This window comes from Sebastes umbrosus, chromosome 5, assembly GCF_015220745.1.
Source record: "Sebastes umbrosus isolate fSebUmb1 chromosome 5, fSebUmb1.pri, whole genome shotgun sequence".
Lineage (NCBI taxonomy): Eukaryota > Metazoa > Chordata > Actinopteri > Perciformes > Sebastidae > Sebastes > Sebastes umbrosus.
Window position 1 is genome coordinate 27,026,560 of NC_051273.1, and position 27,389 is coordinate 27,053,948.

A 27,389-nucleotide genomic window follows, 5' to 3' on the forward strand; every position below is an offset into this window, starting at 1 on the left:
TCTCTAAGAGCTCACAGCCCGGTTTGCTGAACAAATTCTACATGAGTATGCAAATACAAATGACAATGCCCTTTAAACACATATGACGGTTGCCTATTTTGAACATAAATAAAGGTTACATTTAAAAATGAATATATTTGTGTCTTTATATCTCTGTAGAGGAGCACGTAACACTTAAATCCCTTAAGGGGACGATACCGCAAAGAGACTGGTTGCCAAAAAGCAAGGCTAATGGTGATCAACTCATTGCCGAAAAATGTGGATGATGGTGAAAGACCAAATTGAAAGACAGCGTTGCTCTGTTTGTGCATGCTCGAGAGCCGTTCACTGCAAAACTTTAAACTGCAGCTCACAGTTGCGACACATTAAGAATGTTTGGTGACATGATTTATCTTTGCAAAGTTCAAATTGTGCAGGAGATAAGTTACCCCCTGTGATCATTTATCTAGTGTTCTAAGAGCTTAACCCATCTGTAGTTCAGGTGTTGTTATTGACATATTTTACTGTTGTCAGACTGCTGAACCACTATAGATGAATCCAGGTTATAGACCGAAAGTCTGTTGCTGCACCTCACTGGTAAACTTGGGTATATCCAGAGGGCAACTTCTGGGTCTGAAAAGTGAAGCAAATGCTGAAGTGCCTTAGACTTGCATTCTTTCTAATAACCAGCAGGGGGCGACTCCTCTGGTTGCAAAAAGAAGTCTGATTGTATAGAAGTCTATGAGAAAATGACCTTACATCTCACTTGATTTATTACCTCAGTAAACATTGTAAACATGAGTTTATGGTCTCTAGTCTTCATCAATGCAGCATGATGTTCATTTAGTAAATTATGGTCCCATTTAGAGTCAAATAAACCATATAGCGAGAGTATGCTTTAGGGCATGGCTACCGTGTGACGTCACGGTGACTACAGACACTTTATATATACAGTCTGTGGGTATATCCACTTTGGACCACATTATTGTTTTTAGGTATGAAAGATTTTGTGTCGATGGCAAGCCAAAGCTGGGAGAAAAATATGTTTTCAAGTTTAGCCTCCTTATGGACACGGTCTTACCGCTGCAGCATCTTTTCATGATGGCCCTGGAAGTTATATACAAAAAGCAGTTACACAACAAGTACAAAGTATTTGTTATTTATAAAGATAAGATTTGGATTCAACCATTACCCAGTTTTAAAAACTAAAACTGGAGTCAAGATTGAGATCTGTGTATGAGAACGTAGAGGAAGCAACTCAAGGTGTTTGTCATTCTCTGAATTGTTGTGACGCAAATAGAGCTGTATTAATATAGCTGCTAAATATAGTCATATGTAAATATCTACAGTACGTAGTAGGATGTTATCTGGCCTCAGTGTGGTATCTGTTTTGGTGCCTTCTGAGGTCGTAATTTCAATACTATTTGCCTAATCTCAGGACGAGATGGCTGCAGATGATTGCCAGTGTATCCGGGGAGTAGTGGCCTTGATGGATGTGGGTCCGAAAAGACCAGCTGATAACACCAACGTATGACGTACATGAGCGAGACTATGTTTGAGCCCGAGTAGTGCGACACGGCACCGCGGTGCATGAATGTCTTGTATCATAGCTGTGAGTGCAGCTCATTAATCTCATTATCAGCGGTATGAGGTGGGGCCAGCGGGCCGGAGCTGCGTCTGCTCCAATTCAAGACTTCCCCTCTGGTCCACGCCAAAATAAGAGCACTTTTCTTCTGATTTTTCAGGCTTTAACATTCTTTTCTGGCAGCTGTGCGAGCATGTTGTGGAACAGAGCTGAGAAGCTCTTAAGCTACTAATGATGTGGAAAAGCCGCCTCTGGTCGAGGTCTGTAGCGGGGAAGACATGGAATTGCAGCTTCTCCAAAACTCTCAGCGCTACACCATCATGTTAAATTCTGTGAGAATACAATGTCTGTTGTAATGATTCAGACAGACTCATGTGGCTTTATGTGATTAGAAATTAAAGACCATTTATATGTGCAGGAATGTGAATGAATCCCTACACGAGTGCATTTGTGGTTTCATGTAAACACGGCTTTGTTATATGTTTGCATGTGTGGGTGAGGTAGAAAGTGTGTGTATGTTTATGCATTTGCCCACATGTGGATACCTGCGTCCACATGTGTGTGTGTGTGTGTGTGTGAAACCCTGGGGTTAATGGCATTAGCAGGCTGTGATTGGGGCTGATGGCTTTCCGCGGCCGTAATAGCAGCTCCATTAAGTGTTTACCATGAGCCATGCCACATGTCAGCTGTAGTCAAGCAGCCAGAGACGGAGGAGCGAGGGGTCGTAACAGCCTGGGATGCTGGGAGGGAGGCGAGACAGACAGGAGGGTGAAGGGGAGGCTGGAGGGGTCAGCTGGCTGCAGAGGAGGGAGGTTCAGAGAAGTCATCGCTTAAGCTGTGGTTTGGAGTGTGGGTTGCTGAAGTGTCTTCGAGGAAGACACCTACTTGTTTGTTTATTTAAAGATCCTGTATGTAATAGCATCTAATCTAGGAAAAATGAACCTACATGGATTGATAAATTATGACATTCTGTTCCATTCACATTAGCAGATGTTTGGCATAAGCAATACAGAGTTTGGGGTCTGAAACAGCATGTTTGCAGCCGTTGGTATCACAGTGGTGAGAGTGCACTGTGTGACCTGCAGAAGTATTCTGAGTCAGCAGACTGCCGTTGGTTTGTACCAGGGATTTTCCCGCAGCCCAGTAGCTCTGGTTGTGCTCTATCTGCGCTCTATCTAACAGGGGCATATGGAAAGGATTAAATTAAATATAATACACATTCAGAAAAAAAGTGGCAGCCACCACAGCTGAATGCTGAAGCCATGAAAACTCGAACTGTATTAAAGTGGCTGTTTCTGTGCATCAAAAGTTGCTGATTTGTGAAGAATTACTGCCTTTTTCGATTTGATGTAGTCATAACTGGTATTCTTTTTTTCTTAAACAATTACTCAAACCGATGAATTGCATATCAAAATAGTTGGCGATTAATTATCGGTAATCAATTAATCAATTAATCGTTGCATCTCTAAAGTCTGGGTATTTTACCAACTTGTAACCACATCTAAAAATTGATTAGTTGCCTATATGTTAAATGTTTTGTCCCCTGGTAGTCAAACTGACAAAAATGCCAAAGAGAGATAAACCAAAATACAGATTTCAAAACATTCCCATCAGAAACTTACACTGCCACAGACTTTATAGACATCCATGTTTTTCTACAGTCTCTGAACAAAAACACAGCATTTGAACTTTGGTCACCAGGTTTCCCCTTGTGTGTGTGTGTCAGAGTATAATTCAGGTAAAGGGGTTGCGGGTGGTTGCAGGGGTCAGTGTCTGTCTCTGGGCTGGAGTCGAGTGGCGAGTGCGTGATGGGGGTCATCCTGTGGCCATGTGAACAGGAAGGTGCGGGATCAGTGTGAAGGGCTGAACCTCTGAGCTGTTTATCAGATAGCTAATGAAGCAGAGAAATCCTGAGAGAGACTGGTGGAGGGAGGAGGGGGCAGGAGAGGGGGAAAGGGAGGAGAAAGGGGCCTAAAGGTAAAAGAAGAGGGGGCGGATGTAAAAGAGTTTGAGAAAAAGATGAGAGTTGAATGTGGGAATACCCGCAGTGAAGCCAGCACTTTCCCCTTAGCTGTTATCCCGGAACGGGGGGAGAGGAATGAACCACAGTCTCCCATGATTTTACTACAACGAGCAGAAAAGTACACATCGTATTATTTATCACATTGCCCAGTTAAAAATCAGCAGAGGCCATATCACTCAGCTCTGGCCGTAAACATTTTCTCTGGCTGCGAGAGGAGCCGAGCCGCGTTCCCAGCTCCCATCATCACGGCCATCCAGTTTACTGCAGGCCATACATTCATCAGCAGAGAGGTCCACAGGAGAAGGGAAAGAGCCTGCTTCATTACAAGTTCAAATAATCAGCCAGTCAACATGATCAAAACAGTATTACAGTGTAGATGTCAGTGTTTGATGTTCCACCGTTTCCAGTGATAATTAATCCTGCTCACATCGAGAACGGAAAGGTTGAATTATTTTAAAATGGCAGAATGTGAATTCATATCTGATTAAATTCTTAGGCTAGATCTATGGCCTGTACTGTTTATCTTTTTTTAAATATTTTATTGTAATATGTCAGGCTGCACGTAATGATTTTTTTTCATTATCAATAAATTATTTTGTTGGATTAAATGTTTGATGTAGAAAATGGCCCAAAAAATTGTTAAAATTACCATCAGAATTTCTATAAATTGCTTGTTTTGTTTGACCAAAAGTCCAAAGCCCAAAGATAAATAAAATGATATATAAATATGTGTATATGTATATATATGTATATGTATATATATGTATATATATATATATATACAGTATATATATATATATGTATGTGTATATATATATCTATATATATGTATATATATATGTATATTATTTTTATTTATTTTTTTACTTATTCATATTTAATTACTTACCGTAATTCTGTCAGTGCATTAACCAGCTAATCGATTTATTCAGGACTAGTGCTGGCGTATAGTCCTACATGTGCTGAAACGCTGCTTTGCTTTATTATATATGGTAATAAAAAGAAGACAATTTCCATGTACGTTTTTAACCATTCAGTCTCTATATACTGTATGTTCCCTGTGCAGTTTTAGACCTAGCGCCATGGAACTGTTTTTCTATTAGTGGGTCCCTGTTTTGTTTATCTTGTGCATGCGAATATGTGAGGATGCACATGGTATTGTCAGATATTTTAACTCTCCCATCAGCTTAAAAAGCACAAAATGTGGAAATAATTGGGAAACACTGATTCTGATCGCGCTCTGGTCGTGGAAAATTGAACATGCTCCGATTCGTTTGTTCCGCTGTCAGTCCTGCACCGAGGAGGAGGTGATATTATTGGCTCATGTAGCGGTGTGAGAATCTGGTGTGTTCATCAGGGGCCGGAGGGTGAGGGGTCAGGCTCAGGGGAGCCGTCAGCGCTGAGCGGTCAGTCGACCCTGAACGATCCTGAGATAGGATGGCCTCGCCTCCCCGAGGAGGAGCATTCCACCGCTGCTGGTGTGTGTGTGTGTGTGTGTGTGTGTGTGTGTGTGTGTGAATGAGTGTGTTTTAGAGCAGGCATGTGCTTTCACAATACCACAATTGGCACATACAGTACTTTAGTACTGAGTGAGTGTCACAACACTTGATCTGTCAGTACTTCTGATTGACAATCTGGTCCATTGCCATTAAGTTTGGTATCGATGTGCATGGTCCCCAAAACATAATTCCTAATGGTGACCCCCCTGACCTTTCGTCCACCGCCATTGTCACAGGTTTAAATGTTGCTTATACACAAGATATTTGAAAATATTATGAGAAGATTGCCATAAAGTAAAACGATGTATTCCTGCTCCCCAGAGGATTAACCATTTCTCATTTTGGACACTCTATAAGCTTTCCTTTACCAACACTAACACATTAAATATAAACTTTGTACGCAACATTTCTAATGGCCATAGTGCCATGAAAACTTAAAATATTCATGGTCCCAAGAAGATTATTATTATGATTTTCTGACCCTCCATCTGGGACCACTGTCAGATTAAATTTTCCCTCTTGATCAACACCATAGTTCATGAAAAAAACAAAAACCAAAATATACTACTTTTGCAAATGAAATGTCTATATATAATGGGCAAATTGCTATGAAATCTAGTCAGCACATTCATGCTCAATCATCAAGAGGGTGTTTCCCTCATGTGCTTTTTTTTCGTGGTGTGTGATCAACATTGAAGCTAGTAGGGGCTGCTACTGGGAAGTTAGCTTTTTAGTATTTTTTTTCCGTGTGTTTCTGCAAAAGACACACCTATGAGTACTACTGCAGAGGGAACACATAATCTGCTAAATGTGCACAGGGAGACAGACAGTCTCTGCTCTGTCCAACTGTATCACATAAAACATCCTGATGTGGCTGGATAGGACACATACACACACCATTCAATACGGATCCAAGTAGAGCACATAAACAGCGCTGATGTGATCCTCTGAGAACGAGACAGGCAAAGTGTTTAAGTTCCCTCTGTAGAGACAGAGAGGAAACCAGCTCCACACCTATCCACCTCTCTGCTGTAGAGAACAGACGGCAATTTAGTGTGGCTGGACACCATTTACAATAGCCTGCACAGTGTGGCTTCAACTTCATTCAACAAGTAGTTTTCCATACAACAGAAGAGGTAAAAGGCGTCACATACGTTCATCAAGTGTTGGGGTTTTGATGTTCTCCCAAATGTCTGTAAGCACCACCTGTTGCATTAATCTCTTCATCAGATCAGCTCACTAAATCTATTTCTTCTTTTTTTTCCATTCCTCTTAATATTTAAAACAGAAATCTACATTTTTATTTTTACTACTTTGTCTATTTGAGTCTGTAGATTTATCCTAAATTTACCAAAAGTTAGCATTAGATAATGCCTAATTTGCATATTTAAACATACAATTTCTGAAAATTTGTAATACAAAAAATAATTGTGTTAAAGTAAATAATCAACTGGGTAAGTTTCATGGTAATATCTATTAGTTCATTTTTTACCCTATTCACCTAGTGTCATGCAAAATGTGTGGAATTACAATCCATATCTTTAAAGGCAGTTTTATCCAAATTAGTTTTTTTTCAGACTCTGAGGCAGAAATCTCAGTCACTGAATATGTCAACACAAATCTACTGAAAATGAACGTAGCTTTGGTTTCAACACACTTTGGTTTCCTTTCTAGCTCAAATAGTTTACGAATAAGAATCCAAACCAGAAATACATACAGTAAGAACTGAAATCAATAATCAAATAAAGTCTAAATCATACCCAACCTTACTGTAAATAACACTTTAAACTATCCTTGTGTCTTGATTTGATTTGTCAGTGCATGTGTGCAGATGGGAGCATTTGTCTGTCTGTCTGTCTGTCTGTCTGTCTTTGTGTCCCCTTCGAGTCTCTCCTAATCAGGCTAGACGTGCCAGAGGTCAGCAGCTCTGACCTGCTGGCTCTGGTTCACCATAAATATTATGGAACCACGCACAGACGCCCTCGCTGGCTGTTTTAATATAGTGCTGGGTCCATTAAGGGATTCAGACTATCAGCTTTCACTGGGGTATATAGGCTAATGATAATACTGCCTGCTCCGTGTAGTCAGAACCGGATGCTGCTGTACTTTTTATTTCTGGAACTTTATCTTTGCTATATTAACTTTTCGGTGTCGTTTTAAGCGGTTGGACCGTGTCAGTTGTGTGTGCGTGCATAGGTGCATGTGCACTCACGGCCACGTGTGTTTTCTGTGTGTGCCAGCGGCACAGCGGGCCTGCGGGAGCGCTCCGTCCTCCTTTCCCACGGTATTTGTCCCATGAGCCCCTGCGGTGACGTCAGGACAGAGGTACAAGCGAATGCCCCGCTCAGAGGTCGCAGGTTCACTTCCTGTCTGTCAGGACCGAGCTGGGCAGGCTCCAGTGTGGAGGGCTGAACTGTCTTTATGATCTCTCAGTGGTTTAACCTCTCTGTCCTCTGTCTCTCTCTCCGTCTGTCTCTTTCAGGCTATGTGGCTGATGCTGCAACAGGAGGAGCCGGAGGATTTCGTCATAGCGACGGGGGAGGTGCACAGCGTGAGGGAGTTTGTGGAGAAGGCCTTCACGCGTGTGGGGAAGACTATTGTGTGAGTGCACACAGATACACAATACTTTTTCAGACATTTCAGACAATTTTAGATGTCTGTATCATGTAGGGCTGTCTTCGACTAAAGAAATTCTTAGTTGACTAACAATCGACAGATCTGTGAAGCCGAGTTTCTCCACAAAGAATCATGCAAAAGCACCACTTTAAATCTTGTGTTTATCAGAGATGTGCTCCTAAGTTTCATGGAAATAAGTCATGCAGCATGAAGAAGCATAAAAAATGACTAAAGAAATCTTAGTTGACTAGGACCAAAACAACCGATTAGTCGACTAATCGACTAAGAGAGGGCAGCCCTCGTATCATGAATAAGCCCCCCATTCACTTTTCCATAAAAGCTACAACAATAACAAGACATACCTACTAACATTTTATAACACGTCCAACACTTTTCCAGTCTGATTTAAGTGCCGTCACATTAAAGTAAAGGTCACAGCATACACCCATAGAACGCAGAGTTTGTGTCTTCTTAAAAGCGCTGTAATAAATGAGTGATTTAATTCTCATTTCCTATGCAAAAGTAAGTGAAATAAGACTTACAAACCACATATGTAATGTGGATGAGCCAATTTAAATATGTAGAGACAATTACATCACATTAGACGAGGCTAGGCAGCAAAATATGTTGGATATAATACAGCAAAATTAAAGTCACGACCTAATGTCTTACTTTCTTAAATATGCTTTGGCACTGCCCGCCTGTATGAAATAGGCATCGGAGTTCAATATTCTATGTAATGAATAATGAAATTGATGAGAACATGCATGGATTTTCTTGGACTGAGAAGCAGCAGAATAGTCATCAGTGAAGCCAGCAATGTTACAGGTTCCATCTCTGAAAGATGTGATATTTTGGAAACTTGTGTCTCCTGTTTAATGCCACGTCTCAGTCCCCTCCTCTGTCTCACCTCTCATTCACCTCCCTCTTGTGGAGGACACACTGACATGTTGGTGAAGGTGTGACTGCTGTGTTGATTTCAGGGGGAAAAAAAAGACAGGTGACATGTTTTGTCTGCACGAGACTTTAAAGAAACAAAACTGCACAAGAAATAATCAGGGAGGCAGACAGAGGAACGAACAGCTGGACTTTCCAGCAGCTGTATTCCTGCTAACATGTCTTTTTTTCCAGGTGGGAGGGAAAGGATGAGAAGGAGATTGGCCGTTGCCAGGAGACAGGAGTGGTACATGTGAAGGTGGACCCAAAATACTTCCGTCCTACTGAAGTGGTAAGTCAAGTTTCTCCCTGTGTCCGTGTGTGTATATGCGTTGTTTCTCTTTGTTTAAATCATCTATTGGCCTGAATGTAGTTTTACTGTTTCCTGTCAATGACCATTTCAAGCATTAATATCTTCTTAATGGAACAATATTTTTCAATGACACATATTATAGGGACTAAAATTAACCATTTTATATATTATTTACTTGATATAGTGTTAATGGCGCCAGCATTTAGCTGTCTTAATGTGTGTCCACATTAGCTGTGTTAGCTCACAGATTATCTATTCCCTATCTTTGAAAAAGCTAGTAAGTAGATCAAGCATTTAGCTATAAAATAATTGTTTGTTGTCTGTTGGGAGCCCTGCTGGTTGAGTGGTTTAAAGAAGACCTATTATGCTTTTGTGCTTTTTCTTTTTGTGTATTATATAGTTTTTTGTGCATGTAAAAGGTCTGTTAAGTAACAAAGCCCAAGGTCCACGCCAAAGAGAGCTACTCTCCCCCACAGAAAAACTGCTCCTGAACTGCCTGAAATGCTTTGATTGAAGTCCCGCCTTTTCTTCCGTAAAGTGGTGATGTCACCAAGTAACACATTTGCATAATAGCTACCTAGCGGCTAGTTTGGCACACCCTCAGATAAAGCTAGTTAGAGCGGAGCTGGAGCAGGGTCCGAAGAGTTTTGTTTGATTGACCAATCACAACAGAGTGGGCCAGCTGACCAGTCAGAGCAGAAATAAAATGAGGTCCTCTTTAAGATACATGTTATATAACCACTCTCTCTCTCTCCCTCTTTTTCCTATTTGACTATACTGTCGTACTATCAAATAATGGCAAAAATGCCATAAAAGGTGTTTATTTCAACATTTTTTTCATGGGTGATGATGAGGAGTAATAAATATGACTCCCTCTCACTTGGAGCTCTTTCTTTTAAAGCTAGCAAATGGCCTGAACACCTACAGTCTCCGGTCACAGCTACAGCCCGGTAGACAGCAGTTGTCCTAGTCATGTGTGTGTTTGTTGTTGTTGTTAATGATAATGCCTTGAGTGAGCCCACTCACGGACAGACCACCACAATCTTCACACTTTCATTTGCACATTTGACTTTAGAGATTTGTAGGAAACAAACAGGTTTTTCCTCAAGACTTCAAACTAAGCTAACTTGTCACTTAATTAATGAGGACCATGCTGGTGGACCATATCAACAAACTACACTCGCTGCTGCAGAATGAAGTCGGTCCACTATAATAGTAAATAATTCATATAGTTCTATATGATTCTTGAAACATTTTTCCTGTTCCATATACCTGACCTTAACATGAATGTAACGTGTTTTCTCTGCATGTATCTGATCACCGGTCATTGTGTCTGGGACCTTACACTTATCAGCTGTAACGGGTCCAGTTGACAGCCTCGGGCTGCTTATTGTATGCTTTTAAACGGCTGGAAACAAGCCAGTCCGCCTCTTTAAGACTAATGTAGGCTGCATCCTGCCAGTTGGTGCTGAATGGGTGCTCGTATTATTCGGGCAAGCAACCTTGAAGAATGTTGTTTAATAGCGAGGGCGTGTGTTGGATTGACTCACTCAACTGGTGAGGCAATTCTGCTGAATGAGGCTTTGAAAGATCAGGAGAAAAGTATGTGTGTCCTTTTTATCAGCTTGTGTCTGAACCCGTGTCTATAACAGCATTCAAGCCAAAAAATGAGCCGTCATTTTATCCCTCCATCTCTGCCTAGGCGTGAAGTGTCTCTGATATTTGGGAGGTCTTTCTCTCATCGCCGCGGCCCATGGGTATTGTGGCTGCTCCCCTGGGGAGGGTGTAGGGTTACCCCGGGGTGTCGGGGCCGAGATTAGCTGTCAGGTTCTCAGTTTAAAGGCAGGAGCGCCCCTCTGCTGTGCTTTGGCCTGGCGAGATTAGAGCTGAGATCCAGTTGAGTGATGGCGGAGGATTAGCAAGGAGGCCCCGCTGACTGACTGCTGAGGCGATGGAAGCGCCGGTCACACACCTGGGCCTGTGTCCTTTGTGCATGTCGGCTCATTCATTCAAGGTCTTAACCCTGAATCCGCACTGAAAACCACTCCAAACACTGGTCAAATCAGCCAACGGTGACCTCTCAGCAGAGGAACGGCTCTGTGTCATTCACAAGAGCTTTTGTGATACAGGACCCTGTAGCATTGATGCCTGCCTACCTGTGAAGATTTATTGGTGAATTTGAGAGATGCTGAATGAATTTGAAACATTTAAATGTTATAGATTAAAAGAACGGAAACCCCTGTATATTGTCACACAATCCAATAGTCCTGCTGCTGTCTTTTGTGCTGTTGTTTTATTGGATTGCATTATATTGTAAGGTGTTTCTAAGGGCGCTTTCACAAACCAACATTTAGTCAGTTTTAATCAAACTATGGTGTGGTTCATTTGCGCGGTTGTGAACGCAGTAATCGTACTCTGGTGCTGAAAACAACCGGTCCGAGACCGCTTGTGAGAGGTGGTCTCGGGTCTAACGACAAGTTAACATGAGTTGGAGATGACTGACCTGAACTTCTGCAGAAGTCCGATGTTTGCTTGACATCTGAGCCAAAAAGAACACAGAATGTGCTAAATAAAGTCCACAAAAATAGTGACGTTTATATAGTCATTCCAGATAAACTGGAGGAGAAGGGATTCTTGCGCACAGTAGATCAGTGCTGAATCAAAGAGATAAAACTTTGACAGCAATATTTCAAAGTCTGCGATTCCCAGCACAGAAGTGGAAGCTCTTGAGACGAAAAAGCTGAATTCGTTCCTTCGTACACGTTTTTATTTGCTCTGCTTTAATTTGTGCACTGTGAAACCGAACCAGACTAAATAGAAAACGAACGAAAAGTATCACTTATACTCTGATTCGGACTAGCCAAACGGTCTATGTCTGGTGAAAGTGCCCTAAGATTTTGCTCCTCCATATGGTCAAACTAAGCATTGTCTACTGCTCACCTGGTAGACCGGTGCATAGGAAAATGAAATCATTGAAAAGAAAAGAAATAATTCACTGCAGCACATAGTCTATTAGAGATACTATATTGCTGTCATGGACCTTCATCAGGCATCACAAGTCCAAACTGCCCAAGGTGACGTCTTATTAATATAACAATCCACAACCCAAAGAGTGAAAATAAAAAAGTGATATAAAATAGAGAAAAGCAGAAAGTCTTCACATTTGAGAACCTGGAACCAGCAAATAAATCTTTGATTTAAGCTTAAATCAATTTTTAAAGCTGTTCTTCTGTCCTGTCAGTTGCTTCATCGATACTTCGTGTCTGAATTTAGCATTTCACTTTTTAGTTTTTTAGTAGCGTAACCAGCAGTTTCTATCACTTAGAACACGTGTATCTCAGAGGGAACAGATTGCAGCGATAACGAGAGGGAGACGGTTCAGCTACAGCGGGCGATTTCTCTGCTCTGTCTCACTGTCTCTTTATTTCTGTAGTAGGGGTTAAAGAGACTGAAGAGTGTTTAACCTCTGACCCCTTCAGACAGGAAGTGACTGACACCGGGCTCACAGCTCAGCATTGTGGCTCTCTTGAAGTGGAAATACCTGTCATCAAGTGTGTGTGTGTGTACGTGTGCATTAAGAATTCAGCTGACTCAGACCCTTTCGGAGTTTAGGTGCAAGAACATTTGGATCTGTGTGAGGCCTGTGTGCAGATGTGGGTGTGGCTGTACGTAAGAAGAGCGAGTCCTCGGGCTGTGTGCTAATATATATGTAATTCATCATTATCTCTGTCAGTGTGTGTGTCTGACATGAGCTCATTTATCACTCCAGCCCCTTGGGACAGCGGCGAGAGGGGCGGGAGGGGGTTGAATATGCAGGTGTGCTTCACATGTGCTGCAAGTGTGTGTGTTTCTTTGTGCATAACCGTGCACTTGCCTGTGCGCCCTGAGGCTGCAGGGAAGACGGGGAATTTGTCTCTGTGGTCATGGAAGTTGTTTACTTGATGTTAAACATGCTGGTTAAAAAGGAAAAAAAGTAAAGCAAGCACCATTTTCTGCAGATAGTCACATGTGAGAGCAAAAGACGTGTGGTTTGAAGCTGTCAGGGTTGTTTTGAATAAAGCTACAGGTAAGTTACAAACCACTCCAACTGTCATGGCTGCTGTTTGTTTCCATTGTATTGGTTTTTGCCGAGCTGTCAGTCACACTTGTCAGCCTGTGGGTTTCTGCCAACAGTGAGGTTTGGCTCAGGTGAGCAGCCTCTGCCTGAGCCTTCGCAAAGGTGTGTCACGATGTATTGTGCTCTAATAGTTACGATTAGTTTTGGTTGCCAGGTGATGCGCAGCGCCATGGCAGTGGATATTTGCGAGATTTTGTGGGATTTACAGGGCTGTGTGTGAACGTGGTTCATGACGGAAACAACAGCGAGGCTAAAATTGACAATAGGTGTGTGAATTAGTACAGTATGATGGATGAATTAGGTGGAGTAATCTTGTGCTTGACGGTGTGTACGTGGCATAGTTTCTACATGGGTAGTCAAGAACGAAATATGTCAGAACAACTTATATTTCCCGTACAACGATTTGTTTGGTGTCTTACGAAAAGTTGTTCCTCATTCTTTATGAGTATGCCTATGAATGTCCAGCGTCAATTTTCCGCTCCAGTCTTTTCAAAATAAACTTTCAACTTCACACGAAACTTAACTTTGTCACACACTGAGGCCATGGAGAATCACTTTAGACAGTCCACGTAAACACAGCTCAACATTGTTCATCTTATTTCTTTTTGGTTTAGGTCCTGTAGTTTCAAGCTGCAATCAAACATCGTTTGATTTTTCTACTTGAAGTACCTTAATTGTTAATTTAACTGTTAATAATTAATTGTTTCACACCCACTGCGACTGTTGATGTGTTGGTTTTACACTTTACAATCTTCTACTATAATGCAGCTTGTAGCATCTTTAGTTGGACCGTCCCTACGTGGTAAACATCCACGCCTGTCATACTCCATAAGCCCAGTTTGTAATGCCAGCTTTGCATTAAAAAATGTAAGTCTCCCACAGAAAACGCCATGATAAGTCTGGTGACATCATCATGACATCATCAGGTCTATTTTCTGGACTTGTCGAAGCTCCACCAGAACCACAGGAGATATTCACCATGACCTGGAAACTGATCTTATGTAATGTGTACAATCATTGGAAAGCCTTTTTAATTAAAGTATGCAAAGGCAAATTCCAAAATTATCAAAAAATATCTCTGTAGTGTTTACTACTTATGAAATAATTTCCACTAAGTAGTCATAAATACTCATAAATCTCAACTGGACTCTTCGCGTAACCACAGTAAACATGACCCCATGACCCCATGACAAGGCATTTGACAGATATTCTAATACAAAATCGACTTAAATTGATGTTAATACTCAGATTTTCATTACAGAAATGTTTCTGAATGTCAGTCCAGTTTCCCTTCAATACTCCAAATAACATAATGTATCCAATACAGTAGTTTGATTTGGCCCAGGATTTATAAAAATAATTGTAAAAGGCAATTTCCGTTCATTGGAGAGTTACAACTTGTGAACTATGATTGATAATAGAATTTTCTCTTTTCCTTTGTTGAAACCTCAACCTGAAATATTTATGGCAGATCCCAATTTGTCTCAGTTAGCAGTGGAAGCCCTTATTGTTCTGGTAGACCTAGTTTTGGACTGTTTGTGCACATATTTGAATTGGTGTGTGTCTATGTGCACATACACACCACTTGTGGGTATGCAGCCCGGCTGTCATACTTCCAAGTTCATGTGTCGCTGCAGGGGATAAACTGCTGCGAGTTGAGTGACAGCGCTGCGGTTTTTGTCCAACCTCTCATGCAGAGGAGCAAGAGAAGTGGTGATGAATGGGATGTTGTCTTTCAATCTTGATTTTTATCTCTCTCTCTCTCTCTCTATGCCATGAGTGTTTCGCAAAACTCTTCCACTGTCATTTTCTCAGCGCACTTTCTCGCCCTTTTGGCCTTTTTGCACTTACGTCTATGTCTCAGTCACAGTGATGTAACGAGCATCGGTCAGCAGCACAGGAATGCCCCTCCAGGCGAGATTATCCTCATGTAAGAAAAAGCTGACAGACAGTTGCCCCCATTATCACCTACCACCCTCTCACTCTGCTGTAGAGACCAGAAGCGAAGACATCATCTAAACATCAGCAGCCTCGTCCCCTAATAATTCTGTTCCCATAAAACTAAACTGGATTGTGAATTACGTTTTGAGGGAGACGTATTTTGTCGCGGATTACATTTGATTTTGACGTATCACAAATATGTTTTATTGATAGTCTGCGTAGGGTGCAGGTCGAGGTGATGGATGGGTCAACAAACCCCGGGCTTTCACCCAGGAGGCTGCTGTTGTGTCCCGTGTGAAACGAAAAGTCAGTGTTCATGTAGTTTTGTTGTGTTTTGTTTCAATTTCATCATTTTAAGCCCATTCACAATGTTTTTTTACTAAACCTAACCAAGTAGTTTTGTTGCGTTTTTTGTTTTGTTTCAATTTACAACTTTTATTTAAAACTGTTTTTAAAGTGCGACTGTAATCCGGGAGAAAATACTTTCCCTTGAAACGTAATTTAGAATGCAGTTTATTTGTATGGCAACATAATTTTTAGGGGTGTACATCACCAGTTTCATCACAATACAAAATTATATTGATTCTTTGGACAACGATACAATATTTGCAGGAAGTTCACATCATAAGTTCCCAGGGTGCAAATTGACATCTTAAACAAGAAGCTTGATAAATCGCTCCAGAGATTAATCGATTGTCAAAATTGTTGTTGTTTAATTTTCCGCCCGTCAATTAATCAACTAACTCAGGACGACAAGATCGCTGCGCGATCATCCCGCTGACATCACTGCGGTTCACAATGGCATGAGTTGAATGCTATTCATTGCTGTGGCTTGTTTTGATTGACAGGGGGGAATCACCGTCAGAAGTTCCCATGTATCGAAAACGACAAATGTAAATTAGGCTTTGTTAGAGTCGCATACCAGCATTCCCCATGATACAGTCATGTAGAGTCAGTACGTGAATGATCGTCCTTTTGTTTAGACATTGCAAGTTTATTCTTGTGCGGCACAAATAAGTGTGAAGAGCGGGAGTGCTGTGCTGCATACCACCGCCGCTGCTGCTGCTGCGCCTGCACCTGTGTGACCCAAGTGTGTGCTGCATAATACACTGTTTGTGGAAGATGCTGATCAAATAAATCCTGCTCTTATCTTTGCTGTCACCCTGTGCAACATCCTGATACTGCATCAGACCATGTTGCCGCTGTTTAGTGTTGCCATTGTTTATTTATTGACAGTAAGAGTTCTCTGAATGCTAAATTTCACATTTCTTCAATCTGGCTAAAAGCAATAACTCCAACCTAGACCAAATTCAAAAATGTAAGAGTTGTTGCAGCATGGCAGAAACAAGTATGAAATGATACGTATAGCAAAATGCGGGTCACATTCACACTTGTGAGATTTTTACAGAGAAGTTGCCAGGCCTGTTTTTTTTTTTTATTCAGACTGCAGAATAAAAAGCTCCTCACAATAACCCTGTTGACATGCCACACCTCCTAATCTGTCAACCGTCTGTGTGTATGTGCATCAATTCTAAACTTCCTTCTTGCTTCACATGGCTGTCATTCCAGCGGTAAGATGTGCATAACGAATTCACCAGAAATAAACTCCGCTGCATATTCTTCATACGTCATCATATCTGTCGTCATTGGACGAGGAGTTCAAACAATAGTTCCAGTGATCTGGGAGAATAAAGACGCCGTGTGTTGTGGTAACCTTTTATTACCGTTGGCAAGCAACGTCTACCCATCTGTTGAGGTCATCAATGTGACAAAGACACACCTGACTGAACTGGTTACTTAATAATGTTTTGCAAAGTCAAGCGTTATTGAGCTTAAAGGACGATTCCACCCTTGGATACTCCGTCACGGAGTATCGTCGGTGTGAGGTGTTGAATGCATTCCTCGTGGCTTTGTGATGAAGTGTTGTGACCTGCCTCCACTGCTTCAGTTAGTGATCTCATGAGTCTCACAGAGCGCCCTTTGATTGCTCCCACAGACGGGGCCTGAACTGAGCAAAGGGGGACATAAGAACCAAAAACTAGTTAGCAAGCAGTGGGTTGTTGAAAACTCCCAATTAGAGCCATCGCAGATCGGGTGGAAGGCTCTGATATGCATGTGAACAAACCACATTGCTATGCAGCTCAACGTATACTCATGCAACAGTTCGAATGATATCTTCCGAAAAAGTTATTCCATCCTTTTTCGTTCCTTTTCCTACAAATGTCCAGCAACACGTGTGAATTTGCGCTCGTTCCATGCATACAGTCTATTCAAAATAAACTTCCGTCTTCACAAGAAACTACTTCCTTTAGGTTTAGGCAACAAAACTATTAATTAGGTTTAGGAAAAGGTCGTGTTTTGGCTTAAAATAACTACGGAAGTGGCGTAACTTAAGTACGTAACTTACCTACGTAACTTACCTACGTAACTTACATAACAAATAAATCAACGTTGACTTCTGGTTTCACAAGGGACACTAACGCCGGTATCCTGGGTGAAAGTCTAGTGTTTTTTGACCCATCCATCCACCTCTACCTCCTCCCTAGGTGGCTTTTGCAGCTCTTCATATTTCCTGGTTTCCGATTATGTTAATTACCGCAAATTGATTTCGTCGGATATACACAAATTACAGTGCATTACTTTTTCGTAGGTAGAGCTACGAACAGTGTTTGAGACCAGCATGATTGGTGAACTGAACTAGCTAGTGTAGTTTACATTGAAGTTGCATTGTACAATGTCATACAAGTCAGGCTGTTCTCATACATCATTCGAGCTATACCTACGAAAAAGTAATGCACTATAATTTGTATACATCTCACAAAGTCAATTCGTATGTAATACATGTAATTGCAAACCAGGAAGTATAAAGAGTGCCGAACGCCGCGTAGGCAGGAGGTTGGATGGGTCAAAAACCACCGGATTTTCGCCCAGGAGACTGGTGTTCCCCCGTGTGAAACCAGAAGTCAAGGCTGACTTATTTGTCATTTAACCTCCGTACTTAAATTACACCACTTCTGTAGTTATTTTAACCCAAACCATGATCTTTTCCTAAATCTAATTAGGTACTTTTATTGTCTAAACCTAATTAAATTGATCTTTTCCTAAACCTAAACCTCAAGGTAGTGTTAAAAGACCGGAGCGGAAATTGAAACGTGCGTCACGTGTGTCATTCACAGGAAAACGCACGAAAAATGAGGAATAACTTTTCGTAAAAAATCATACGAACCGTTGTATGAGGATACGTTGTACAAGCACAGTCAAAAATGATATGCATTGTGATAGAATAGTAAAACAAAAAGAACAAATAAACATGAACACAACATGTTTTTTTCCAGGTCTCGAATACGTACTGTGTGTACAGAACAGCCCATATAACTGTATCGCACACACACCCAAAACAGAAATGTGCACCCTTTAAATAGCATTATGAATAGCGTAAGCAGCATCACAATACGCTCATTGTCTCAGTTCATCACTTGCTGCTATTAATACCAAAGCTAATCAGAGTTCTTTATTTTTTGTATTGATTATATAAGACCTGCCTCAAAGATGACAAATGATAACCTATGACTATGATAACATCCCTCTGTTTTACAGTGGATTTCTCCCTGCGCGGTTGTTGAATATTTGTTTTAAATGATGAAAAGATACAGGTAAATAAAAAGCTCTTCCTATCTGATTCTGAGGGACAGACACCAAACCTGCTATGCAGCACTTGTATTTTTAGATCTCTGCAAGGCTGAATTGTAACTTCCTGTATGTTGCTTTGCAAGTGTGTCTGAACAAGTGTGTTTGAACTCTCTTCAAACTGAACCATTGTTACCAACCCAATAAATGTTGTACAGCCAGGGATCGTTCAAACCCATAAAACTTTGTTTTAACTTTTAGTCAGGGTTTCGAAGGACTCGAGAGATATAAAATGTGTCACACAAAACTGTGGGAAAATGTGTATAAAATGACAAGTGTGTACAAAATCACATGACAGCTTGAACGTTTCCAAATGATGTTATGGTGCAGCCATGAAAACACGGTGGTTCAAATAATTCATTCAGTGTAAGCATTATATAGTTTCAATGAAGTGTTACAACACGAAGAGACATAATATATTATATATGTGATGTTTTCATACAATGCGGAAAAGAGCTGTGTTTTCTAATGTCAAGGCTGCTTAAGAAAGAAATTTAAGGGGGAAAATTGGAGTTCAAGAGTTTAAAGCTACATGGTATATTTAGCAGGTCTGCTAGGTGGTACCAGGCTGAACAAATGGCTAGTACTATCTCATCCCCCCATTATCTCTGAATATACACTATAGATGGAGCTTAATTCCAGAAAAACAAACCTTAGTTTCATTACTCAGTTTTTAAAAAATAAGATACCACCCTAGGATTATGCAATCCATTGCTCAATAGAGTTGGAACAACAAAGCAGCAGAGGAACAGCATGCATCCAAAACACATGTTTGTTTCTATTACTACATCTCTAGCTTACTACAAGTAAAGGTGGAGCAGTTACAGGTTGACATAGTAATGATGGGTTGTAGAGAAAAATAATTACATAGTAATATTTATCTTAATTTGTAGAGCACTATTCAAAAAACAACATTAAAAACCAACAGTATTATAAGCTAATAGAAAAACTGATGGTTAAATAAAATACCACAAGAAACTAGTCCGAATGAAAGATAAAGTATGGTAGACCAAATATTTAACCAAACGTAAAAGAAAAGAAAAAAAATATCATCACTGTGAGTAAAATTAAGTTAGTAGTAATAGTAGGAGAACATACAATCCTTTGAAGTTCTCAGGTTCAATCCGATCCAGAGCCCTACTTCCTTGATTCAAGACACTGAATCCATACATGAGTACTTTAGATGAGAGTCTCACCAACATGACCATAGGATAATCAACAATGGACAACCATGCAGGGACCTAAAGGTGAGGGTATGCTCAAGATGAACTAGCTAGTCTCATATACTGTTCGTAGCTACAGCACATCTACGAAAGGTAATGCTCTGTAATTCGTATACTGTATATCCCATGAAATCAGTTCATATCTAGTCCACATAATTGTCAACCAGGAAATATAAAGAGCGACGAACGCTGTGTAGGGAGGAAGTTGGGGTGGGTCTAAACATACCAGACTTTTGCCCAGGAGACCGACGTTCGTGTCTTATGTGAAACCAGAAGTCAATGTTGATTTATTTGTCACGTAACTTACATACTTATGTAACGCCACTTCTGATTTTATTTTATGCTAAACCACGATCTTTTCCTAAATCTAAATAAGTAGTTTTTTTTTTGCCTAATCCTCACCAAATCAATCTTTTCCTATAGCTTTACTAAGTAGGTTTATTGCCTAAACCTAAGGAAGTTGTTTCCCGTGAAGACGAAAGTTTATTTTGAAAAGACTGTATGCATGGAACAAGATAGATATCACACAAATCAATGTATGAGAATACATTGACCTTCTCACCATTCTCTGTGTGAAGTGGTCATGCTTGGTAAAATTGAGTCAGACACAGTCCCCCCCAATTCCGATGCCTAAATGGGGTTGGAGGAAGGGGTTGCAGACGATGTTTGAGCATGCAACAAGCACTTTCGTTGAAGCATCGTGACGCCTTTTAGAGTCAGTACAGTGTCTTTTGTAGCAGCAGACATGAGGTGCTAGGTTCTTAGGCCTCGTTGAAGAAACAGAGCCGGTGTTGGGTTTCATTTGACTCCATGCAGGCGGTCCAGACCTCATAAATCCGCTCCCAGGATCCTTGTAGTGCTGTCTCCACACACACAATGAGTAATACAGTTCCTTTGATTGAAAGAAAACCGGTGTCTTATTAATTTTTCAGCAGATATCGTATAACCCCTTCTTAAATCCACACCAATTCCTGCTTTTACTTTATAGTACATAATAACACTACTGGTAGACAACTCATGCAGACACAGTATGATTGCAGCAACCACAGTGTCAGATCCCACTGTGGAGCCAATTCTTTATCCTAACAATGAGAAAAACAGGTATGGCCCCACACACATGTGCTGCTGCTGACATAATGGCTCCTGGCAGGCAGTAACTCATACACTTCTGTCCCTGTGCCCCAGAGAAGATTTTAGCAGTTGGCCTGTTTGGTTGCGTAATATCTGCTATTTAACGAAGCCTGAAATATGGTGGCTATTTCAGAGTTTCCCACTGTTAGGTTGGAATTCTCTTCAGGCATCCAGTTGAAAGAAAAAGCTGCTCTTGAGGCCATCAGCTGTTTCATATTCTACTTCTTCAAGGAACATTTTACAATGTGGGTCTTATTTTCATCCTTGTGGCCATTATGCCTTTGAGTTATTATAGCATTTTAATCACCAGGTTGATTGTAGAGATACAACACCATGGCGACACTGCAAGACAAAGCTCTACAATGAAGACCACTCAGACTTCCCCCTAAAAGTCGATGCACACTGAACAATACAGGCAATAAAGTTTGACAGATCTATCTTTTCACAAAATTACATACAGTACCTGTCAACCTCACTGTAATAAAAACGGGGAGAGGACTGATGGAAAATGTGTTTTCACCCTTGTTTCTGCTCACTCTTCTGCTCTCAGTAGGTCAGTTTTATAAGTAACTCCCAACCCATGCCACCACTGGTGCTGCTTCCTGTTGTGTCGTCTAGTGTGATTGCCACTTTGGCTGACAAAGTTGTCAAGAGCCATGAAGAAGAGGAGATATGTTTGAGACCGAAACTTTTTACCCCGACGGATCAGACTCCAGTTAAACCTAAATATCTTAACCAGGTTTTAGCTGATGTATAAGTAGGAATAAAAGTTAAAGTTATCCGGCCCAGTCACCAGGAAAGAAAAAATGTTGGCATTGGACGTTTCTGCAAACCAGGGATACGTTGAATGGCGATGTTTTTGCATTCAGTCAGAGCAAGTGACGTAGTTTCAAGAGCGAAAAGACACACACCAGGCGAACACAAACGTGATACTTTTTCGGACCATAACCAAATAGTTTTGTTGCCTAAACCTAACCAATCGTTTCACAACATTAACCACGAGGCATTGTGTTACTGCATGAGTGATTTGAGGCTGATATGAGATGTATCTATGAAACTTATTTTTGGTTCAGAAACGTCGCCATTCAACAAATCCGTGGTTTGCAGACACGTCCAATGCCAAAAATGTTTCTGCCGACTGGGATGAGTTATCCAAATATATCCCTCAATCCATCCATTGCATTTGTGTTGCAAAACTCTCGCAAGATGGTTGAAGTTAGGCATTGACCTTGAATGGTTAGGGTTAAGATAGGTCATCGGGCAGCGAGTCTCGCGAGAGTTTGGGCACGTTTTCACATCGTGGCGTCTTTAAAACTTGCATGAAAGCTCATGTGGTGATGCTACTTGTACCCCTTCCATTGTAGATCACAGTGTTTGTAGAATGGATGTTTTGGGAATTCATTTTTTACTTCCAAACAAGAAGTTTAATGATGCCCTAAATGCCTTTGCTTCTAAAGCAGTTTCTGACAATCAAAATTAGTAACTACAGTATCATCATAACCAAAAGGAAAGATGGACAAAATCAACACCATGGTCATGAATAAAATGGCGTTTTCCTTTTAAGGGACTACTTCGCTTTTATTACAAAGCTGTCACAAAATTCCGTGGGAGTCAATGACCTGCCAAGATGGTGACTCACTAAATATGTTGAACTGGACTCATAGATCTGATTTCAGTGAGGCTGTAGGCTGAGGTATTCACCTTTATCATGCAGTTAAATATGGATTTGGACAATGTGGGCCTGTCTGGTCGGTCGGTATGGGATAGGGAGGAATGAGCAGCTATTATTATCCTGCTTTATGTCTCTGGCAGTGTAGCGGTGTCAGTCAGAGGCCGGCGGTGGAAGCCAGGGGCCAGTTAGGACTGCTGGCTCTCTGAGGTGCTCCATCTCGGGGCCGAGGCAGCGAGACCTCGAGCTGAACCGCAGCCGTTTGGATGGAGAAGTGCTGAGGCAGCAAACTCAGCCCATTTCACTGGGTGGAGTTCCCATACTGCACTATAGGTCTTAAAACAAGGAGAGGTGGCAGTCGGCTGTGAGCCAGAGTACGGCTTTATTATCATGCAAAACATCGTCCCAAAGCTCAGGTTCACACATCATTGTCAATTATGTTGTTTTATTCCACACTTGTTCCTCAGCCGCAGTAGTTAGCGCCAGCATCTGTGATCAATTTGTGCGATTTATGTGTCAGAAATTAGCCTGTGTTTTAAAAGCAGCATGTGTCTGTGCATTTCACCGTGTCGTATTGGGTGTTGGCGAACACACTGAGCTCCAGGATTCCTCAGATTCCTCTCAGTAGAAGCCAGTGATAAGGGGAAATGTGAGGTAAGGAGAGGCCTTAGTGTTCTGACAGCAGTTTGCAGCGTTGATGGATTGAGGTGAATGTTTGAACACCAGACAGACATAAAGGAGCAAATGGCTTTTTATGAGCAGCAAGATTTATCCGTTGAACAAGCTTTGTGGAGCTCCGCCGGCTAAATTTATGGCACTTGACACACGAAACGGGCTATCAGTGCTTGAGTTTGGATGTTTGGCAGGGGTCTGCGGTACTTTCACACAAAGGGAGCATGAAATATTAGCATTATTTTAAAAGGTTTCCGTATATTAGGGAGGAATTGGGTGTCCTTTTCCAAGATGGTTCACAGGAAAGCCATTCACTTTTCTCTCACCTGGAATTCTGCTGTCTGGAAAGATCGCTGACAGCCAGGCGCTCTGCTGCTCTGGATGGAAAATGATAGAGAACGATAAAAGACAAGGTTGCAGAAAGTGGTCGCACATTTTCCCTGGTAGTTTACATTTGTCCATTATAGCTTGTCAGCTAGTTTCCATAAATATTTGAATATGATTTTTAATGAATCAAGACCCAGAAACTTTTCAAAATGCTAAAATAAATAGTAGACTAGATCTACTTAGTCTAGATGAATAGAGTTTCTATAATGCTAGGGAATTCAATCAAGTTGTTTGCCCTTTGTCCTTTAATATTGAATATCTGTTGATACTGAGTGTCATTATGATATTCATGTTTTTCAATACAGTTATTTGTTTGACAGCTAAATTTCTCTGCATTTGGAAAATATACCCCACATCACAGTTTTCCTGTTATTTTCCGTGTAAAAGAAACGTCACTGGAGACAGAGAGGAATGTTAATCTGGATCTGTTGTGACAGGAAGGTTAGACAGAATTTGGATGTCCTCTCTTCCTCGTATGAATGACGTATTCCTAGTTTCAAGTGCAGTTTTAAAACAACAGCAGTTCTTTTAGAGGTGTGATGCACCAGAAAAATGTGACTGAAATAGAACCCAAATCAGTTCCTCTCACTGTACAGATTTTGGTTATGCCATAAACATGTTAGTTTTAAATACGCGTCAGATGTGTGTGCATCAATCCGCAGAGACACTTTGACTCCCTTTACACCTGGCATTAAAATCTGTCTCGTATTCAGATTGTATCTAGATTAACCTGATTACATTTACACCTGGTATTAATGTGTGTCTCCAGTGTCCACATTGAGATCCGATCGTTCTGTCCAGCTCAAACAACCCAAAGGTCACATACTCCTCTTGTTTGCGCAGGACCACATATTTCCGCACACGTAGTTGTTGTATGTGGATTCAAAACTCAATTACATTTACACTTGTGATCGATGTAGTCACATGCATCCCCGACCACCTCTGGAGGTGGTTTGGCTAATCAGATCCCAATCCATCCTCAATGCGTTTTGTGCGCATTCATGTGGTCAAGCACTAGTTGATAGCAATCCGATCGCCCAAAACACATTTTAATGCCAGGTGTGTACAATGTGTGACTCCTACTTAAGTTAAACTCCTGCAAGAAACACAGGTTGTGTTTTTACAGAGTGCAATGGTTAACAATAAAGAAAAATGGAAATCGAATGGGCTTTATGTAGCTGATACTGATGAATAACTTTATAGGTCCTGGACATGATTTGGTGGATCAGCTTAGAACACATGAACTCTCCACTGTATGAATGAGTGAATATCGTTCTCCAAATATAATCCAAATTTAAAACTCAAAAAAAATCTTTCAACTTTCTGTTTTGAATCCATTCAGCCACTGAGCCATGAATGTGTTTAAAGTAATGTGGGGTTTGATGTATTGTCATGGTAACGACCGCTTCCGTCTACTGTTTGGCAATACGTCCGTCATGTCTGTATACTCACATTTCCATAGGCCTGATTATCTGATGAGGGCCACTTCCTCTTCGATCATTTACACCAACTATCAGTATCTCCTCATGAAGCCATGCTCTCTTTCCTTCTCTCTATTCAATTCAATGATGCTTTATTAACATTTGGTTAAAAATAAAATACCTATAATCTACAATAAGTTGATTAAGAAAAAAAACATACAGAACATTATATACACATTAAAGGAGTGTTGTTGTCTATATTGAATGAAAAATAAATGAAACTCACACAGCCAAAGAAGCAAGTGCCCGGCTATAAATCTCACTACATAAGCATCTAAACGTGTAGGGTTTAAATGTGTGTGTGTGTGTGTGTGTGTAAGTGTGTGAGAAAATGATCACCTGTCAGTTTCAGTGTCATTAAGCTCTTGCTCTCTTGTTTGATTGAGAGTCAAACTATAATTAAAAGGGATTATTGTGTACTTGAGGAACCACGACATGATCAAAAGCAGACTTGTGTTGAGGGAGAGCACAGTTCACCCACATGCTCATGTTGGGTCTGGGTGCGGTTTTCTTTAGTATAGAAGCTATGATTTAAAGCACTGCTCTGCTGTCAGCCATGTGTATATCACACTAAGTGGCTTGTTTCACTCGTATTCTTTTTCTCCGAATCGGCCACATGTATTGAGTTGCAAAGTGGAAGGAGCCGCTGGTGACAGAAGTATTTTTCACCGCTGTTATTTACAATTTGAACGTTTTCTTTTTAAAAATATATCTTCAACTAAGTTAAGCTAAAGCTAAATACTAAGCTAAATATCTCAACATCCATGAGCCTCAGACGCCATTGCTACGGAGAGGAAGCCAATGAATATGTTTATTCCGTTTTTTTTCCCTTATTCCAAGACAGACAATATTCCTATTAAGCTGTTAACATGTCTGATTCAAATTAATATTCCACGTGCATCATTAACATAACCAGTGGTAGACTTGTTTGACCGTGCAAACATAGCCTCCCTCTTTCATTCCTTCTACCACCTTCTTGAAAAGGTTGGCGTTGCGGTATTTGTGCATATCCCAATAACTTTTCTTTTGGGCATGCATCCCTGCAAAATATCAGCTGGTTGGTTCGTGTACAACCACAACGCACAGAGCTGGCCGCAGACAGGCAAGAGGCCGTGTGTTAAAAACTGCCGTAAAAAACTCAGTTGACTTGCATAATCCAAATGCGCTGTATACATGTCCAAAGAGTGCTCCTAAAGCCTGAATAATATCCGCATATTCCACATGTCTAAATCGGAAAATGCTCCTTTTGGAATAAGGCCTAATTCAGAATATCCAAACGGAATATGATGTTTATACATGAACCCGTATCGGTGTCGGAATATTGTCATATTTGGAATAAATGAGGAATATTAGTGTGTATATAAACATAGTCACTCAGATGCTTGAATCAGAGCCATAGCAATTTCAGAACAATTTGACGTTGCAAATTTAAACAACACAGAGCCATAGTTGATGAATTCATCCAAAAATGACCTAGAACCCCAAATATATCCTCCTACTTTACATTATTGTTGTAAAATGGTTGGTTTTCTATGCAGGAGGTCAGCACAGGCTCAGCATTACCTCCCAGTAACCCGATCCTCCGCAGCACTAAAACACAGACGTTAACCGGGGTGTAACAGAGACACACCAACACAATGACGCAAAGAGGCCAGCAGTGTTTTAAACATGTTTCTAACCCATGTCCAGTTCTTTGTGTGAGATCAGAGAGCTGTCTGTCAAGGGGACACTAAAAGGGGTGTGTGGGTGAGGGAGGAGATGGGGGAGAGGGGGGGAGAGGAGACGGAGGGATTCCGACGGATACCACTCCCTCGCCACGCGTGAACTGATGTGAATTTAGGTGACGGGAGGTTTTAACCCCTGGGAAAGGATCTGTAAGGGGAAAAAGGGACGGAGAGGGCTGAAAAATGGGATTGACCCTTAACCCTGTGAGTTTGTAATGTGATCCTGGTATCTCTATTGTGGAGGGAGAAGGGTGGGGAGGAGGTCACCAGGGGAAAGGGAAGGTAGCAGCTACGCCGTGCTGCTGATTAGAACTTCCTGTGGTCAGCCACAGGGCTGCTGCTTGGAAACACACAAATGTGCACACACACACACACAGAGGTACATTTCAGACAAACAGTACATTGA

The 27,389-nt window shown here is 41.2% G+C and overlaps 1 protein-coding gene and 1 long non-coding RNA gene across 4 annotated transcripts in view; one reads left to right on the forward strand and one right to left on the reverse strand.

The window, feature by feature from the left end:
- Nucleotides 1-27,389, forward strand: part of gmds (GDP-mannose 4,6-dehydratase) — a 187,602-nt gene that overhangs the window by 135,973 nt on the left and 24,240 nt on the right. For all 3 annotated transcript variants that reach the window (XM_037770087.1, XM_037770088.1, XM_037770089.1), the window contains 2 exons: nucleotides 7,569-7,687; nucleotides 8,834-8,930. In XM_037770087.1, the coding sequence (XP_037626015.1) occupies nucleotides 7,569-7,687; nucleotides 8,834-8,930 (216 nt within the window). The remainder of the gene's footprint in view (nucleotides 1-7,568; nucleotides 7,688-8,833; nucleotides 8,931-27,389) is intronic.
- Nucleotides 11,095-26,342, reverse strand: LOC119488429. The gene is made up of 4 exons (XR_005206969.1): nucleotides 26,331-26,342; nucleotides 14,733-14,736; nucleotides 13,780-13,782; nucleotides 11,095-11,411 (listed from the first exon to the last, which is right to left on the reverse strand). It is a non-coding gene; the product is annotated as an uncharacterized LOC119488429 (long non-coding RNA).